The sequence below is a fragment of the Sphaerodactylus townsendi genome, linkage group LG03 (genome assembly GCF_021028975.2).
Source record: "Sphaerodactylus townsendi isolate TG3544 linkage group LG03, MPM_Stown_v2.3, whole genome shotgun sequence".
Classification (NCBI taxonomy): domain Eukaryota; kingdom Metazoa; phylum Chordata; class Lepidosauria; order Squamata; family Sphaerodactylidae; genus Sphaerodactylus; species Sphaerodactylus townsendi.
The window spans coordinates 115,909,328-115,928,971 of NC_059427.1; the positions used below are offsets into that span (position 1 = coordinate 115,909,328).

Consider the following 19,644-nt stretch of genomic DNA (forward strand, 5'->3'; position numbering starts at 1 on the left):
ATCTGGACTGGAGCAATCATGTAGGGTTGGACGTGATGCTGGGCCCATCTATCTTTTGTAAGTCAGTGGTCACAAAAGCTGATGTGACTCAACTACATAATTGGCTAGTCAAAGTTCTTAGTGTGATAGGGCCCATGGAAATACCAGCTGCTTATTCAAAGGGTCTCCAGACATCAAGGCTAAAAGGAAACTGTAGAAGTGCTTTTATTCAATACAAACCTTCAGTGATTTAAAAAAAATCAGCAATATTATCAGAGCAATTATTCATATCTCTTAAAGTGCAACGCATTCTGTTTAGATATCTTGCCAAACAGCATGAACCAGTGGAGTTGGGAGGAGGAGGCAATTTCACCCAAGTACCCTCCTCACTACAGCCCCTTATGCTGTGGTGCATTTGAGGTCCCCTGATCCTCAGAGATGATTTTCAGGACAAACAGCAGGCTGATTTCTTCTTTTTCCAAAAGATTTTTACAGGATGTAGAGCAATGTGTTTTCTCTAACCAAAATACACATTGATATGTTATTGGCCTTCATCCCAAATCAGGGAGCCTACCTTTTAAAAAAAATCCACACAGTCTCTTCAAATGCTGTGTGTCAATCTACAATGTGAGGCACAGCATTATGGTTACTAGCGGCCGCTACCAGACTTGAACCCATACTGCATATAGAAATAACTAGAGGAGGTTTTACACTTTCTGCAAATGTTCAGGTTATCAGCTAACTTAATTCTCATTTTCAGATGGTAAACTTTTTAAAATCTCTTGTTCTTCCCAGTTGGAAGTTACTTTTCAACACCACAGGGTATTTTTCATAGGGTTTTTCACAGGATGCCTGTTCTCAAAGGGCTTGGACAGATCTTTCGCAGAGATCTCTCTCCTAGCCCTTAAGAGACTAAAACCACCAGTTGTACTAAACTCTGAAGTCAGGAATTAACAGATTTTTTTACCTTAGATGTCAGGTCAATTATTCTTTACTAGAAATTCTACGGTAAAAATCATCTTAAATCCTTAATATATATTAAAATACTTATACCCAATCTTTTCCACAGCGTCGGGGTTTCTAAGCAGCTAATCAATGCAGCAGCCACTCACAACCCATCATAAAAATATTATATAGAACCCTTCTTTTTCCAAGTCCTTCAGAAAAGCTGACCAGCAGCACAAACATAAACAATTTGATTCTCCAACAGAAGGCACTCTGAAACAATAAAATCTTCATATAGCATCTAAAGGACAGCAACGAAGGAGTCAGTCAGACCTCCCGAGGCAGGGAGTTCCATAGGCTTTGTGCAACAGTCAAGAAAGCCCTACCCATGTATCTACCTCCATGATTCATTTCATATACTGTACACTTTGTTATGCCGCTAGGCTCCAAGAAGAATTAATTTGGTCTAACGAGACTGGTACCAACCAACATTGAACCCTTTAGTCTCTCTCAGCCTAACCTGCCTTGCAGGGCTGCTATGAGGATAACATGGATGTGGGGAGGAGAAAGTATAACAAGCTTCAAAGTGGGATAAAAGATGAAACTGATAATACACAAACAGGTGGATAATGTTAGGAGTAAGCATAACAAACCATTGCAGCCTTAAACTGTGGCTGTTAGTACATTTAATTGGAAATAGACTCCACTGAGAGGGTTTTTAATACGTACATAACCTGTAGTAGGCACACGGTATCTGTTTTGTATTGTGTTTTTTTAGCAGTAGTGAAGCCTCTGACACAGGCTACACTGAAATGACCATTCTAAACTGCCAAGAATCGATATTACAGAATGCCAGGCAAACAGATGGGAGACTGAAACAAGGTGGAACTCTGCAGAAACCTCTCTTAGAGCTTCTGCTAAGTTCTAGAAAATCTTACAAAAGGAGGTTGGCTGAAGGAACTGGGGACAAATACTGTGGCCTGAAAAATGAACCTGAAGAAATCACAAGTGGTTATGAGAAGTGAACAATGAAGCAGCCAAGGAGAGAGGACTGGTGCAAAACTTCACATGAGACAGCAGAGGCTATGCACAAGTGGCAGAAAATAATGAGACAAGGCTGGGGATAGGACGCCAAGGACATTGCTAGGTCTATCGCAAAGACCCTTCTTTCACTGCTGTTCTTTTAATGCAGGGGTCTTCAAACTACGGCCCTCCAGATGTTCACAGACTACAATTCCCATGAGCCCTACCACTTGGCCATGCTGGCAGGGGCTGATGGGAACTGTAGTCCATAAACATCTGGAGGGCCATAGTTTGAAGACCCCTGTTTTAATGGTTGCATGACAGGGACATATTGTCAGCTGAGTCTTCTACTATCACTGCTGCCCTGTGACCTAAGGGGGCAACAAGTTCTTTGGCAATTGCACTCATTTCTTGGCTATAAGCTTTTGGTAAAGTGTAATGCATTGGCAGTGCAATCAGTAAAAATTCCATAGATTATGTTTTAGGCACAACAGTAAAATACACTTACCACACTAGGATAGATATTCCTATTTAAATTTGTAAAGCAAAGATCTGCAATTCAAGCACTTTTATTTCATGTTTGCATGTGAAGATGGAATTATTTTCTACTCCTTACTTCACTGAGTAGTCCACTATTTAGTTCGCATGCCATTCCAGTAGTCACCACCTGTGTTCAACACACTTTCCAAGGGTATATTGGAATGAGCGTCAAATAATTACTCTGCCACAGTGATTTCAACTGTATCATTACAGGACGCTGCACTGTGATCTTTTCGATAATGCATCACCAGATCTGGAACTCTGCCTCGTCCTTTTAATACCATCCTGTCATCATAGACAAACACAGTTCCAAAAGCATTACTGTCAGGAGGAGTTTCAATGATTCCTTCAAGAGTAATATGATGGACTCCATGAGAGTCTAAACAGTAACCACCCACATGAAGGTGACCTGCAAGGTAACAGACTACGGAGGGATGTGAGTGGATGACAGCAAGGGCCTCCTCATAGTTCCAAGCAAGGCAGACATTGTTTGAAGAATGTGGGTGGATAGGTATGTGCCCTGCAACAGAAGAAAACAGGCACTCAAAACAGATTAAATTTCACAGCTCTTTTACACTTTCATAAATTCTGCACTTGCACAATGTTTTGCTCAATTTAACAGTTTCTGCAGTTAACCTCTACAAAAATCAACTGTACCTTAATATATAGTATTCTTTGCAAATTTAAGAATTAAGTAGGCATTTGAAGCTGGTTTAGCCTTGCAGGAGCCCTGTGGCAGAAGGGCAGGCTGCAATGCTGCAGTCAAAGCACTGTTCATGACCTGAGTTCAACCCAAATGGAAGTTGGTTTCTGGGAGCCAACTCAAGGTTGACTCAGTCTTCCATCCTTCCAAGGTCGACAAATACAGCAGCCAGCTGGCTAGGGGTAAAGGGCAGATGACTGGGAAAGGGAGTAGCTAACCACCCTATAAACAAAGTCTGCCTAGTAAACATTGTGATGTGACACAATGTCATTCCATGGGTCAGTAATGACCCAGTACTTGCACCTTTACTTTTTTTAGCCTTGCAAAATTAAGAGCACAGAATGCAAGCTGAAGGGTCCCAATTCAAATGTCACATCAACCTGACTGGGTGACATTAGGAAAGCTTCTAATTCTCAGCTCCAGCCTTCAATGTGGGGTAAATACTATTAGGACATTTTACAGGATTGTTATGAAGATACTGAAATAACATGTGAAGCAACACAAACACACTCTATACAGAAGAAATCTTAGGTATTGTTCTGCCTCTAAACATTCAGGTATTTGTCAGCTGAGGCTCCAGAGTGTGAGGCAGAGATTTCCCTGTCCTGGTTCCAGCTTCTCTCAATCTAATTACCCACTAAGGCAGTGGTTCTCAACCTGGGGGTCGAATGACCCTTTCACAGGGGTCGCCTAAGACTCTCTGCATCAGTGTTCTCCATCTGTAAAATGGATAAATGTTAGAGTTGGGGGTCACCACAACATGAGGAACTGTATTAAAGGGTCACGGCATTAGGAAGGTTGAGAACCACTGCACTAAGGCATTTTGTTCTAAGAATCTGGGGTCTCCACAAGCAAACATGCAAGAACCTACTTACCCTGCCTTTGAGGCACGTTCTTTCTCTTCAAAAAGAATGTTTCAATTTTATTGACAGTTGAACCTGGTCACGCATGAATTTCAATTTACGTTTGATTTCAGTCCAGTAGCACCTTATAAACCATCAAGATTTTTTGGTTATAAGTTTTTGAACCTTACAACCCAGAAATCTTATTGGCTGTAAGATGCAACTGGACTTGAATTTCACTGTTCACTGCAGACCAACATGGCTACTATCTGGAATGATCTTCAACGTACACTGCAACTAGTTGTGTACTCACTAACTTTTTGATTGCTCAGAAAGATCCATTTATCATTTGTATGTCATATTCTTTTCCTTAAACTATCCTGAAAATGGATCCAGCACACATGCTGGCATCCTCAGCTGTGCAACTTCACAGATTATGTAAATCAGACCTGTGAAGCAGAATTCCTATAACTGCAAAAGGACCATGTCATTAGGCAAGTAGAGATATTCCACTTCCTCCTAAACATCAAGTATTCAAAGGTTCAAAAAGCAACAATAAAAACTTACCTGCTATCACAACTCTTTCTTGATGTTTGTCAGCATATGCAAGAACTTCATTGACCCAATCCAGTTGGTCTTGGCTGAACCCTCCATTGAACTGTACAAATTGATAATCTGTAAGGCCTGTAAGGAAAGAAAACCAATCAAAAACCTAATCAAATAATATGCTTATGGTTTGGTTGCTGTGGGTTTTCCAGGCTGTGTGGCTGTGGTCTGGCAGATCTTGTTCCTAATGTTTCGTCTGCATCTGTGGCTTGCATCTTCAGAGGTATATCACAGAGAGAAGTCTGTTATACACTGTGTCCAGTCTGGACCACGGCCACGCAGCCTGGAAAACCCACCACAACCAGTTGAATCTGGCCGTGAAAGCCTTCGACAATACATACTTATTGTCTGGTTTCAAATGTGTAACTTGAGGATAACAGATTTTCCATTACAAGACATACAGTTGAAACTAAATTTATATATAAGGACTACTCCAGCTTTCAACAAAATAGTATAAAAGTGCTTTTTCTTTAGTATTAGAAAGAACAGAAACCTCAATTCTCTTGCAAATAATTTTTAGACAGTGAACCCCTAGAAGCACTATGGAGTAGCACTCTATTTGGAGCTATCCTTGAAGCGTGTTTAGTAGCTGCAGTTAGTGCAGAATGCTGCAGCTAGACTAATGATTGGGGCCCGCTATCAGAAGCATATGTCCCCAATACTACAGCAATTACACTGACTACTGATCCATGCCCGAGCTCAATTCAAGGTATTGGCTTAGTCCTTTAAAATCTTTCATATAAAGGACTGTCTTCTCCTATGTGTTCTGCCCTGGGAATTAAGATCATGGGGAAATGCCCTCCTGACTGTCTCATATTTAGAAGAGCTGTTATTTCGCTGCGCATTAGTACAAATGAGAATGTTGCCATCACTAGGTTACTGTTTTGGGTGCTGTTATATGCATGCAAATTTTCATACACAGATAAGTACCTAAGAAGTTGAGGCACCCCCTTCCCTAGGATTATACTAATTCCATCACTTGTGCCATCTAATTTAGCTTGGTAAAATTGCTACTCAAAAGTGAACAACCTGCACATTTGGTTCCTTCCGAGACATTTTAGTACATATAAGCAGATACGTTTAGTTGTGGAAATAGTGCAACTTTCAGACTTGCATGAGCACAGATATTATCTGCACTAGAAACCTGCATTAGTCATGCTGTGCCATACCTACTGGACTATTCAAATTCTTGTTTGGATTCTTTTCTCGCAGGAGGCACAGAGAATCCTGGTATTTTTTGGTAGAGGGGTCCCTCCCCAGAATACTTAAATCATAAGTATCAAGAAGAATGAATCGAAATTTAGTCTTTGGGCAAAAATGATAAGCATAATAAAATTCTGCAGATGCTTCTGTGGTGGTCTGGTCTCCAGCAAAATTGCTAAGCAAAGTCTGATCTTGTAAATATTTGCTGTTCAGCACAGATTTTTCTAGATAGCTTCTGCTGAAGTTATACAATTCATGATTGCCCCATATATGATGGACTGGGGCGCTGAGCTTCTTAAATTTTTTCATGACTCTTGACAGTGCCTTCTCTGATGTGCTATATTGGGCATTAAAGCCATCAATGATGTCCCCAAGCTGTAACACAAACTGAGGGCGAACTTTTTCCCCATTCCAATCTTTAATTGCATTTTGGAGGTGTTGCAAGCTATGCCTGTAGTATCTCTGTCGGACTTCCAAATAATCATAGCCATCTTCTAGATCAGCATACTGAATATCTGCTATGACTCCAAAGGAGAAGAGCATGTCAGAGGTTCCAGTTATTGTTGCTCCTTGTTGGCAGCTAAGATCTTCATCCATAACTGCCCAAAGATCTTGTTAAAATCTAGAACAAAGAAAAAAATGACAGTTTATATGCTAAAACAGATCGAACAAAATGAGTATGGGTGAATGTTTTATTCAGACATGATTACTACTGGGTCATCTTTTAGGCAAACTGCATTTCCAAATACAGCATTTGGAATAACTGAGGTTACAATTGCAATCTATGAATGTTTACTGGGGCTAGTTCAGTGGGGTTTACTCACTGACTGACTTCTGAACAAACAAACATGGGAACAGGATATATTGGTGGAGTTCTGTTAAATTTTACTTCAGAACAGCCAAAATGATAGGACTTTGAAGTACACACACATACAAACAAGGGGGTTCCAGATCCCCCATGTAACAGTCTAGCAGTGCAATCTGTGGTGGTGGGGAAAAGGGAATCTTTTGAAGTGGTGTGAAGGTGCACCAATGTAGTTGCCCACTCTGCCTCCATAAGGGGCAAATGAGCCTGTGGAGGGACTGCGCTGCGCCCAAACCCCGAAACTGCCACACGTTCCAGTTCAGGAATATCCCCTATGCCACTTTTAGCAACTTACACTGCCTTTTAGTGTGGTGTAGTTCATTGGGTGGTAATAAGGGTTTTCAGGTCAGCTGAGGAGTTTTTCAGTTTTCTAAGGCCGTTTCCGCACGGCCGCCATGCGCTTAACGCCGCTTCAAGAGTTCTTGCCGGCGTAGCGTAAAAGCCTGTTCAAGCACGCAAGCGTCGCCGAGCAGAATGAAAGCAGAAACCCCGCCCGGGAGGGGCGGCATCCGCTTGCGGGTCAGCCTCCTTCCTGCCCCACTCGCGATGTCTCCGTTAAGTGGCCTGCTGGCCGTGGAAGCCCCGCCCACGCTGCCCTCCTCGACCCCTGGTCGGAGGACGAGTGTAGGCGGGCTACGGCCAGCAGGCGACTTCCACGGAGACATCGTGGAGTGGGGCGGAGAAGGGAGACAGGCGATCTTCCCCCCAACAACAACCCTTTAAAGGGTTGTTGTTTAGGGTGGCCTGACGCCGCCCTGGGGGGAAGGAAGCGCAGTCAGGTCGGCGCTGCTGCATTGCAGCAGTGCCACCTGTGCGAACGGCGGCCTGGGGGCGGCGTTTTTGCCGCTCCCAGGCCGTTGTTTTTGGGCCGTGCGGAAACGGCCTAAGTTCTCCATGCCTCCTGAAACCCCTTAAGGGTAGTGCTGTCCCCAGCTGCCATGGGACTGCCCCGCTTTGGATTGCCCTGTTAGCTTCCTTGGTGCACAAATAATGAAAGCACACATTCACACTCTGGGCAGGTGTCCATCCAGACCACTGAACAAATGTAACCAGTAGCCTGTTTGGGGCAGAATTTTTTGGTTGGAAGAGAAAAATAAGGAAACCTTTGAACTACCAACCAGGCAACTCTTCTTTGGATAGATGTAAATTCCCAAAGTTTGGTTTGGCTCACATTTTTGCAAAACCCTGTTCATCCTGGTCCATTTACACATCACAGAATTCCTTAAAGTGATCACTGAAAACAGGCTGGTGTGGCACAGTGGCATTAGAGCAGTTCTAGCTCTGCAAAAACCCATGTCCAAATGTCCACCAAGAATCTGGGCCAGTCACTCTCAGTTCTCCTAACCTGCCAGTTAGAATTGTTGAGGATAAAAGTGAAGAAGGAATGAACCATCATGCCACTTCTAACTATTTGGAGGAAGGGTGAAATAGAAAGATAATAGATAAGCAAGAAGGCTCTCAGCCCTTCATATGGGTTTATCTATAATGTACTCATATGATTTATACTTCACTCTTCTTCTCAAAGGGGCATAACCTGGATGTGCCCATCACACGAGCTCCCCTTTATGTGGGGGTCCAATCTGACGGGTCGCCGATATTTGGGATTATTTACATATTGTAAGAATTAAAATCTAAATTGAACTTCGTTTCGCATGCTTCTGTAACCAACACAACTGCCTGAAAAGCACCACGCTTGTTGTTTTTTGCATCTACGTGGAGAGAAAATACGCTATAACTATGGGAACGGCGACTCACCTCCTTTAAGGCGACAGCATCACAGGAGAAGTCCTCTCCCATCGGTCAGCTACAACTCCCTTTCCGGGTCTATTCATCCTCCCACTTCCTTCTGTTGGTTTCCTGTAAATAGTCAGATACAGACAGAAGAAACTTGTGATGAAGAGCCCGGACTTCCAATCAGAATGAAATGCAGCCGGTATATAAAATGATGCCGTGACTCTCTATCCCTCGATCTATTTGTTGTAAAAGCCCGAAATTCTTTCCGGGGGAAGCATTGCCCGGAAGTTCCGGCGCTCGCCGCTAGTCTTTTGTTTTTCTTATCGCTATGACAGTACGACGGAAAAGGAAGTGACGTAGGGAGTGGCGGAAGTGAAGCGATGTCTTCCGTAGGAGGCAAGGGCAACTGCACGAGGACAGGAAGGAAAGATGGTCGCTTCAGTCAGACCCGTTTTACGGCTGTTGGCAGGGCGGCTGCTGCGAGCCCCGCTGTGTTGTGCTTGCTCCTGTCACCCAGCCCGCTCCTTGGCCACGGAGCCCCTGGGCAATAAGCCGCGGGAAGGCCCCAGCAAACCTGGGGTGAGCAAGTGGTGGGCCCTGTGGACCCTGTTAAAATATACCTGTTTATCACTCTATTTTTTATTTTTTAAATGTTGTTAGCTGCCCTTTTTCCTTATGAAGCTCAAGGTGCCTTACAGCATAGATAAAATATATTTTTAAAAACCCCAGATTGAAAATCACAATTCAGGACTGTTGAGGAACTTAACCAAATGCAGTCCTAAATAAAACCATCTTCTGCTGCCTCCTAAAGATTGAAAGTGAGGGAGGCAGGTTTACCTCCCCAGGGAAAGGTTGTTCCCTTAATTGGGCTGTCACTGAAAATGCCTTCTCTTGGATACACTATTTGAGCCCCAAAAGCAGGAAGGGGGAAGAAAAGGCAAAGATGAATTAGGTATTTGCATAGGGTGAAAAGGTATAATTTGGACTAGAGGCAGAGTTAGATTATTAATCTGTGAAAGCAATTGGTAGGACAACAATTTTGTGAGTAAACTGTTTTGAGAAAAATGTTTATTTACACAAATACTTCCTGTTTCTTTTTGCTAGTAGCCTGTGACTTGGAAATCTCTGGTGATTACATGTGCTGTTGGTGGAGGATTGTTAGCAGTAATGAAATATTTCAAGAAAGAAAAAGAAGACAGTATGTATGCCACAACTGTATTTTTATCTAATCTTTTTGCTGTATTTGTGTGGACATGTGTTCCTTCCTAAATGTGGGAGAATTTTTACAAGTGGTTGTCTTAACTCATTTGTTAAGAGTGTTAGATATGACGTAAATTTGACTTGGTGGAACTGGGGTGTGTGGCTACCTTTTGTTTTCATCACACTACTCTCTTGTTAACCTTCTCTTTGTGTCTCTGTGTCTCTCTCTGTGTCTCAACTGGTGAGCTCCTCAGATCAACACGGGGGCGGGGGGGGGGGTGACTGCCTCAACTGGTGAGCCTGCAGCAGCCTCACCAGTTCAGATCGGTCCTGGGGGAGGTGATGGGCACTGAGGGTGTGTGGCTGCCTCAACTGGTGAGCTTACAGCAGGCTTGCGAGCCCATGTGAGTACTGGGGGTGGGGAGGTGGCAGCTGCCTCATTAGGCTTTCCAGGGCAGATTGGGAGCAGGGAACTGGTTGGTTCCTGAACTGGTGAGCCCACAGCGGGATTGCCAGGTCAGAATTGAGATGGGATTGTCTCAGCTGGCTTGCAGGCCTGAAAAGTTCTTTCAAGGGTCCAGATCCATCCCTTGGGCCACATGTTTGACACCTGAGTTGCTTTCCATTGTTGTACATGATACTATCCAGAATAATGTTATGTATCACACACACACCCTCTACAGCCTAAATCATTGTATAAAATAAAACAAGAGGTAGCTAGCTAATTTTGAAATGCTATAAAGTTCCATTTGTAAAAAAGCTGCAAGCATATAACCGTCCATTCTGCTTTCAGTGCTGGAGAAGGAGCGGAAACGATCTCTGGGAAAGCCATTGTTAGGTGGCCCTTTCTCACTTATTAATCATGATGGACAGCCCAAGACAGATCGTGACTATCTGGGCCAGTGGGTATTAATGTATTTTGGTTTTACACACTGCCCTGACATCTGCCCAGAAGAGCTGGAAAAAATGATTCTAGCAGTGGATGCAGTTGGTAAGTAAGCTGAACTGAAATTTCCCTTTAATAGCTTTTCATCAGAATCTTCTTATTTGGCTAACCTTCATCTTAGAGATAAGTGTCTAGTCCGGTGCTACAGGGTTCTGTCCTGGGCCTAATGCTATTCAGTATTTTTATAAAGCACTTGGATGATGGAATTCAGGGCATGATAATGAAGTTTGCATATTAGGGGGTGTAGGTAATACCCTAGTGGACAGGGTCAGAACTCAAAATGATCTTGACAGATTAGAGAGCTGGGTCAAAACTAATGAAATTCATTTCATAAGGAAGAAAGGTAAGGTAGAAAAATGAAATGCACAGATATAGGATGGGTGACACCTTGTTTGACAATAGTACAGGTGAAAGAGAGTCTTAGTAGACCACAAGCTGAACATGAGTCAACAATGTGATGTGGCAGCTAGAAAGCCAGTGCAATTCTGGGCTGCATCAATAGGATCAGTAGAACAACAAGAGTTGTGAGGTCAGAACTCACCTGGAATACTGTGTCCAGTTCCAGGCACACATATCAAGGATATTGACAAGCTGGAGCCTGTGCTGAGGAGGATGATCAAAATGGTAGGAGGTCTGAAATCTGTTTCCTATGAGGAGAGACTAGGGAGCTGGGTGTGTTAATCTGGAGAAGAGAAGGTTAAGGAATGACATGATAGCCATATTTAAGTATTTGAAGGGATTTTATGCTGAAGATGGAGCAAGCTCGTTTTCTGCTTCTCCAGAGACTAGGATGAGAAGTAATGGAGTCAAACCATGAGAAAAGAGATTCCCCCTAAACATTAGGAAGAATTTCCTGAAGGTAAGAGCTGTTTGACAGTGGAATACACTTCCTTGGAGAGTGGTGAAGTCTCCTTCTTTGGAGGTTTTTAAACAGAGGCTGGATGGCCATCTGTTGGGAATGCTTTGATTGTGTGTACATACAACCCCCGATGACTCTTGTAGTCTCCTTCAGCAATATGATTTGCAGTATAAGTATTTCTGTAAGTTCTGTAAACTGGATGTATTTTTCTGTTGTGTTTGTATGAATTCCCTTGCACAAGAATACAGTACGATATCAGCGATGGGAAGTTGACAAGTATTGTATGGAATGGGCAGAGCACAATTTGTACAAAGTCTGGTCACTGGTTGTGTTTGGATATAATGAAAAATGTGTGTGGAGGTGTTTGAAATGGGCCCAGATGTGGCTTGTTTGCTTGCTGTCTCATCTTAGTGCTCCCCTTGCATAGAACATGATTGAAATCTTCCTGGTTTCAGAAACCTTGAATCAAACCGCTGCTGAATCCAGATGGTTGGCAATGTGGAGTTTGAAGACTTTCAGTCATATTCTGTATGGAAAGGGAGAAAGAAGGGTGGTTAAAATGTAAGCATATCAAGCTATCTGTGTCCATTTATAACAAAAAAAAGATTTGTTGTGTTGCCATAGCAGGGCTGGTTTGTGTATCCTTGTTTTCATGTTTTGAGAAGCATTATATTTTCCCATAGCAAAAGGTTGCTGCTGCCCCCTTGTGGTACTACCTTCATTGTGTTGGGCCTTTAGTCGATCTATGGCTACCAATCTTGATCCTCCTTGATCTGAGGTTGCAAATGCCTTAGCAGACCAGGTGCTAGGGAACAGCAGCAGCAGAAGGCCATTGCTTTCACATCCTGCATGTGAGCTCCCAAAGGCACCTGGTGGGCCACTGCGAGTAGCAGAGTGCTGGACTAGATGGACTCTGAAATTACTGATCCAGCAGGTGCAGGCTTGTTCTTGAGTGTTTTTTTTATAACATACATCGCTACTCTAGCCATGGCATAAGCTTCACTCACTGGGGTCCTCCATCCAGATATTTTTTTTAAATTAAGTAAATTTCTTCAATGAATTTCTGCTGATATAAGTAGTTTGCATTAATTATTCTAGTAGCTGATTTTGAGCTTTCTGGTTTGCAGGAATCTTTACACATATAAACTTAGAATTACAGATAATCTTTGGGTCAAGCTAGCATTGTCCTGCTCATTTAAAAGAGAACATGTGCTTGAATAAACTCTCCTTTTCCTTTGTCCTTTCCATGTACTTCCTCCCTGCCTGTCATCCTGTGCTAGTTCTTGTTGTGTACTGTATTCCTTCACACTACTTTTCAGACTTTCTATCCAGCCATAAAGGTAGCAGCACTGAAATAAGTAGGAATTAGGTAACTTGTAAATACACATAAGCTGAAATTCTCTTGCTCCTATTATTTAATAGGAGAATTTAGATTGGCCTGCTGCCTAAACATTGTTTCTTGTGAAAATAGCATCATAGAGTTGGAAGGGGCTATACAGGCCATCTAGTTCAACCCCCTGCTCAGTGCAGGATCCAGCCTAAAACATCTCTGACAGGTGTTTCTTGGGATGCATAAGTGGGGTGCCATTTCATGCATTCTACATAGGCCTCCCCTCACAGTCGATTCGGAGCCACCAGTTGGTGCAGAATATTGTAGCTCAGCTGGATGGAGTCTGCATGTTTATTCAATGATGCAGTCACTCCCTTAATTGCCCATCAGTTACTGGGTTCAATTCAAGATACTGGCTATCACATAGAAAGCCCTTCATGGCTTTGGCCCTTCATACTCTTGTGCTTTATCAGAGCTTCTGAGCAGGGCTTTTTGCCGGTGCTACCCTGCAAATGGGCAAAATCAACAGTTGCCCATATATGTGCATTTTGTGGCCTCCATCTTATGGAATGGCCAGCCTGATGAAGTTAGGAAGATTCCCACGTGCCTGGCTTTCCAAAACGAGATTATTCAAGAGGGAAAGTTGTAGAGGAAATAGGACTGAACTTTAGCAATATAGTTCAAAGAGAAGCTAGGAGTAAAGGGCTAGGGACTGTAGACTGTACCACTGTGTATAGTTTTTATTATCCATTTCTGTATGTCATCTCCTACTATGTAATTTTTGTATTGGGTGACGTGATGTTAGTACTTATGCTTTGCTTCACCTCTGGCTGGTGCTAGATTTCTACAGTTCAAACGCTACTGATTTATCCAATCTGTTGGATGATTCACCCTGTTGAATATATTGATTTATTCTGTGTAATTTGCCTTAAGTCCCACTGAGAAAGGCAAACTGTAAATATCATAAACAAATACCAGAAAAAGCCTTATCCGTTTTCCACTTGCCCCATTTCTGATGTCGTGGGGGCAGGGCGGGGGTGCAGGCAGGGAACAGCACATTTATATAGAAGAAGTTAATCCACACATTAGTCCTGGGTGGGACAGTTCAGGGCTTTTAAAGTCAATACAATCACTTTGAATTGTGCCTGGGAACTAGTAGGCAGTAAAAATCTCAGTACGGTGGGGTGTGTCCACTCTGGCAAGTGCCTGCTAAAAATGTGAGTCAACTTTTAAAAAGGCAAATAGGCAAATCAAATTGACTGATCTCTAAAAAGAGTTTTCCAGAACTGGGTTGTGGTTTTGTTTTAGTAATCTACTGCAATGCACAATTGGCAAATAAGCTAGGAAAGTGGTTAGTTTACAAATTGAGAAAAGATAAAGAAAAAATATTTAGAAGCTACAGGGAAGGGATATTTTAATGAACAATGTGTCAATGCCAAAAGTATTTCTGAACTATTATATAAAAGACAAGAGATTTCGCTGGCAAAAATAGGATACTTTAGAAAATAAAACTTACCTAAGACGACAGAAGAGCAAAGATGTATTATGAATGGTACCATAACAGTCAGAGAAGTGGTGAAGGGTATTAAAAAAAATCAAGCCAGGAAAGATCCCAGGTCAAGATGGCCTTTGGGGTTTGTACTACAAGCGCTCTCAAGATGAAATTTTACTACCTCATGATGCTTAATTAAAAACTAATCCTTATGTCATGATGAATAACTTTGAACTATCATGTATGTTAAATACAAAACTATCTTTAGATCAAAAAGCATTTTATTTTTAAAAATCTGATTTAAATTTTTTAAAATCTGCTTTTTAGTTTTGTTTTAAATAATTGATTTTTATTTATCCTGATCTGAGTATTATGTTATGAAATACGAATGGCATGCTGTTTCAGAATAATTATGTTAAAACATGGAATGAAGTTAAAAAGGATCTGTCAAGATGGAATAAACTGCTGTTACCATTGGTGGGGAGAATTTCTGTGATTAAAGTGACTGTATTTCCAGTAATGATATTTTTGTTTCAAACAATACCAGCATTGGTGAATGACATTGCATTTAAACAATGGCAGAAGAACATACTAAACTTTTATCAAAGGGAAAAATCTCAGGTTAAATATAAAATGTTGCAGTATGCAAAATAACGAGGAAGTCTAGATCTGCCTTGCATTTTCAGTTCCCTTTTCAGTTGGAAATTTTTTAATAAAATTAAAATGAGGAAATACAATAAAACAGTAAATATTAAGATCATTTAAAAACACGTGCAAGATCTCTGGCTACAGCTCATAGCCGGCCCACATCATTTGAAAATAGCAATTTCAAAATAATATAATAACTGGAGCACAAGATAGCAGAGTTAATAAGAGATTCCAGTGTATTATGCCTAGCTACTGTGTAATAACGTATATGAGATGGTTTCAGTAGCTCCAGGAGCACAAAAATAGTTTATTTCAGTGCAGGGAATACCTTTCACCCTGCCTGTGTATTCAGCTGTTAGAAGTGAATACCATCTTGCTAGAAAAATTAAGTCCATGTTTGAGATGTTTTATATTAACCATTATATTAAGCATGCTATTCTGAGAACATGGGATGTGTTTAAACCTAAACTATGTCAGAAATTGCTGAGGTGGCCTTTCACCACAAGAACTCTTCCGATATGAAATGATATTTGAAAACGAGTGGATCACATAGCGTGACATTTTAGACTTCTCATTAGGAGAATGTAAAGTGAAATCAAGAGATCAATTATTAATAGAAGGTAATATTTGTAATTGGTTTGCTTATGCGCAATTATTAGACAGATTTAAAAGAGATAAAAGATCTCATGGTTTGGAAGCTTCTAAAACTGAATTTGAAATGGAACTGTGCATGAGTAACGATCATATTATTGCCAAAATGTATAAACTCTTCTTGCGATTTGTCACAGAAGAAGAAGGAATGAAGTGTATGACTAAATAGGCCGTCAACTTTAAGCACAATATATAGATGGAACAATGGGAAAATATGTAGTTAACAGCCCAAACCGGGGGGGCGGGAGGGCTGAAGTGATTCCTGGTGTTCACTGGTGGATTTGCCATCCTGAGGGTACATACCCTGGTGGAGGGGCAAATTTGCCAGCAGGTGGCCACAGCAGCCGTCTGAGACACCCAGCTCTTGCACTGCTGCTGGCCCTGCCAGTATAGCAGGGGCATTCCAGAGGTAAGGCCAGGGGTGAAGCTGATGTTATTTGTCCCACACTTTGGCATTGCCTCCAGGTATATGGTGGCTCAGGCCATGGACATACGCCACCCTTTTATGTGGTGTAAGCTCATTAAGCCCTATGGATGGCTTTCTGGCAGCAGGGTTTGGGGGGGGGAGAGTGTGTTCATGTTCCCATTCTGCCAGAAACCCCTCTGGAGGCAGCAGGGCGCTGCCACAACAGCACGGACCCCGGCCACCCAGTGTCTGGATTGGCCTCTCCAGGGTCTTAAATTTACATAATGTTCCAGTCTTAAAGATAATTTCTATACATTGCTGTATTGTTGGTATCTGTCACCAGAGATATTGGCAAAGATGTATTAAAACGCTTTGAATTCATGTTGGGAATGTCATCATCAAGAGGAGATTTTTGATAATTTTTGGTGGACTTGTAACAAAGCTTAAAAAATTTAAAGACTCCTGGATTCAACCAGAAGATTTTAAGGTTTTTAAAGACAAATGATACCAGAGGGGGGGTGGTGGTGGTGGTGGGGGGGGGGGGGGTTTATGGATAGATAACTTGCAAAAAAAAGGAACTTTGTTTTTACACATGATAGTAGCAGTAAGAATGGCTTTTGGAGCTAGTGGAGACAGCTTAACTTTCTTCTTTGATTGGAGAAAAGAACTTATTTAAATTCTTAGATAATTGGAAATCCCTGAGATGTTTTTGTGTAAAACAGAAAATAATGAATCAATCATTTGTGAATTTGAAAAATAGAAAAACAAGAAAATGGATATAATAGAGAAAAGTGAGAAGCTTATTAATAATACTAATGAAGATTTTTTGCAGTTGTAACTAGAGAGCAAGTTGTAAGCTTTTGAATATGTTTATACTAGGTAGAAATGAAATTGTGAGCCTTCCCTCCCTCCCATTATGTGTACATTTTGTGTTTTTGCTCTCTTTTTGTTTGTTTGACTTCTCTACGTTTTAAAAGTGTGAATAATAAAAACTTCTAATGTTATAAGCTTTTAAAAGGGGTCTGGAGAATCACCCTGCTTTAAAATGCTTAGAAAATTTCTTATATTTAGTCATATTTCCCCCTCCCCCCATGGGAACAAGAGTTCAAAATGGCAGCTAAGCTTTGGGCACCCGTAACCATATTTGAGTTCTTAAGTATAGAGCTGAGGGTCTGCTCAGCAGGCATCCTAATTACTGTGTTTTTGGTTGATAGATTGCATCTCATCTCTGCCAAACGTCACTCCACTCTTTATCAGCATTGACCCAGAAAGGGACACTAAAGAAGCCATTGCCACTTATGTTAAAGGTACTCCTTAATTTCTTTACCCAGTACTGTACATCTTAACCGTGTAACTATGTCCAGAAAAGTTGTTGCAGCAGTGAAAGAACATCGCTTGATTCCACTAATGCAAGCTCCATTGTTTTTTTTTTAACTTCAAGAATTTTCACCAAAGCTGGTTGGATTGACGGGTAGCAAAGAGCAGATTGATCAGGTGGCTCGAGCATACCGTGTCTATTATAGCCCTGGGCCAAAAGATGAAGATAATGATTATATCGTAAGTGCATGTAATTTTCAACATTATATCAGAGTGGAGAATGCTGGAGAGAGGGGACTTTGTGAAGGTACATTCTGGGGCTTATGAAGTAAACAGAACAGCGGCTAGAGTACGAAGGTAAAGCGATAGTTCTGCCTAAGGTATTCAGGAGGCTGTGCGAAAATGAAGGGCAGCAAGGCTAACAGGCTGTTGGAAAAGTGCTAATGGAAAACTGTTTGCTGGTTTAGAAAATTTCTGTACTGCTTCTCCAGAGACTCTGCTGAAGGTGGCTTACTAACAGTGGGTATAGCTTGTTCTTGACAAGAGAACTTTTAATGCAAGACTGTGGAGTTTCTGCAACTGGTGGTGTATTTAAGTTTAGAGGTCTGCCATGACGAGCGTTCTGAACAGCACTTGCCAAGGTGTCTGTTTTCATTTGGACCCAGCAAAGCTGTCAGTTCTCTAATTTGCAATCCACCTCTGTTGCATTGTTTGTATATATTATTTGCAATTGTGTTGACTCCTTAAGCCAGTCTTTTTGTTTGATAGAGAGGGCTGATGTACAGAGTGCTAACGTACAGAAGTCAGTAGAAGATGCCCCCATATGTGCTTTGTGTATATTCTGTGGTTCAGATGGACCCTCCTGCACAACTGAAAACTTGTAGTGGGCTGTTTAAAGCTAGGATGTGTTTGAAAATGTTTGGTTTTCCCTCTGCAGACAAGTTTGGCAAAGAACAGTCCCGTGGGATTTCTTTCTTCTGCAGGGTTTGACTGCTTTCATGGTCCTGTGATGTTTTTTCCCCACAGTTTTACATCATTTAATTTTTCTGATTAAAAAACCATCATGCCTGAATTGCCCCTCCACTACATACCAAGACCCTGAAGAAATTACAATTTCTCGAGTGGCAGTCTGAGGGGCTGGTGGTCTGAGGGGCTGACTTGCTGTTGAGTATCATCTCAATTTGTCATGTGTATTCTTTTGCAGGTGGATCACACCATCATAATGTATCTTGTTGGGCCGGATGGGGGATTCCTTGATTATTATGGCCAAAACAAGAAGCATTCTGAGATTGCAGCTTCAATTGCTGGGCACATGAGACAGTATAAACCAAGCTAAGGTACAGGAAGTTTTTGGCTACAAGGCAAGCAAGTGGAAGCAGAGTTGTGCAAGCGATTTTTCTTGGCACTTACCTTATGGGCTTGAAGTTGCAACAAAGATATGCCCACAGTTAAGCCTTTAATTTGGACTAAATAAGGAGCCAGTATGGAAGAATGCTTTTCTTTGAATGTGCCTTAAAATTGCATTTGTTGATGGTTGAGAGGGGCCATAATGAAATGTTTCCTCTGAAAAGATGACTGCTTTTAGATGTTAGTCACTGAAGCCTTGGAATCTTCTCCCCGCCCTTGTAGTGCATATTCTTACCCTTCTGAATAGACACACATGGAGTAAAAGTCAAATCCCAACAGGACTGAAGGCACTGTATACAGGACCAGTTTTCTCTGGCACCTGAGCATCGCTGGCAAGTCAGACTGTGGCTTCAGCCTAAGTTCCAAGGGAGGAGTCCTTCACAGCCGTAGAAACTGTCTTGTTGGATTTTTGAAACGTGTAATATGGCAGTAGAAGGCTAAGGAGCATGATAAAAGGGCAATTGAATATGAAGAATATTGATTATGTACATAACATGTTACAAATTACATCCATTGTGCAAACAATGAAATAAATTGAGAGAAATCTAGAACTATGCTATCTTACATTGGATGAAGTGAATGTAGTTCTTCAAAGCATGATTTGTCTGTCTCCGTTGCTTTCTGAGTTGACTGATGTTCCATTGATCAAGAGAAAAACAGTGTTTGCAGAGCCTAGATATGGGTGTTACAAATATGTCAGGCAAGCTTTATGTGCTGATGATGGAGGAATGTGCAGTACCCAACTGCACTGAGTTTGCCACAAGAACACATTAACAGAAAAGTGAACTTCTAGACTGGCTCCAAAGAGACGGAAATGCTTGTTAGCCTGCTCTTTTGCTATTGGATGCAGAATGCACACTATCATGTTCATCATGAGCAAATGGAGCATTTGAGTAATTGGAGGAACTTCTCTGGGTAAACTGGTGGCAGGCTGCTGTGCATCTGCTG

The 19,644-nt window shown here is 41.8% G+C and overlaps 2 protein-coding genes across 3 annotated transcripts; one reads left to right on the forward strand and one right to left on the reverse strand.

Moving 5' to 3' along the window:
* Positions 1 to 184: 184 nt before the first annotated feature.
* Positions 185 to 8,760, reverse strand: ADPRM (ADP-ribose/CDP-alcohol diphosphatase, manganese dependent). Its single transcript, XM_048488408.1, has 4 exons — positions 8,462 to 8,760; positions 5,808 to 6,463; positions 4,600 to 4,716; positions 185 to 3,007 (listed from the first exon to the last, which is right to left on the reverse strand). Exons 2-4 carry the CDS (start codon positions 6,436 to 6,438, stop codon positions 2,664 to 2,666), a joined length of 1,092 nt encoding a protein of 363 aa, XP_048344365.1. The 5' UTR covers positions 6,439 to 6,463; positions 8,462 to 8,760; the 3' UTR covers positions 185 to 2,663.
* A 23-nt stretch (positions 8,761 to 8,783) lies between these two features.
* On the forward strand, positions 8,784 to 19,260 carry LOC125428389 (protein SCO1 homolog, mitochondrial). Of its 2 annotated transcripts, none has more exons than XM_048488409.1 (6): positions 8,784 to 9,019; positions 9,548 to 9,638; positions 10,434 to 10,631; positions 17,187 to 17,279; positions 17,414 to 17,529; positions 18,494 to 19,260. In XM_048488409.1, exons 1-6 carry the CDS (start codon positions 8,870 to 8,872, stop codon positions 18,623 to 18,625), a joined length of 780 nt encoding a protein of 259 aa, XP_048344366.1. In that variant the 5' UTR covers positions 8,784 to 8,869; the 3' UTR covers positions 18,626 to 19,260. The 2 variants fall into 2 exon arrangements, with proteins under 2 accessions (XP_048344366.1, XP_048344367.1); XM_048488410.1 differs by having other exon boundaries at positions 8,889 to 9,019; positions 9,545 to 9,638.
* The last annotated feature ends 384 nt before the right edge of the window (positions 19,261 to 19,644 follow it).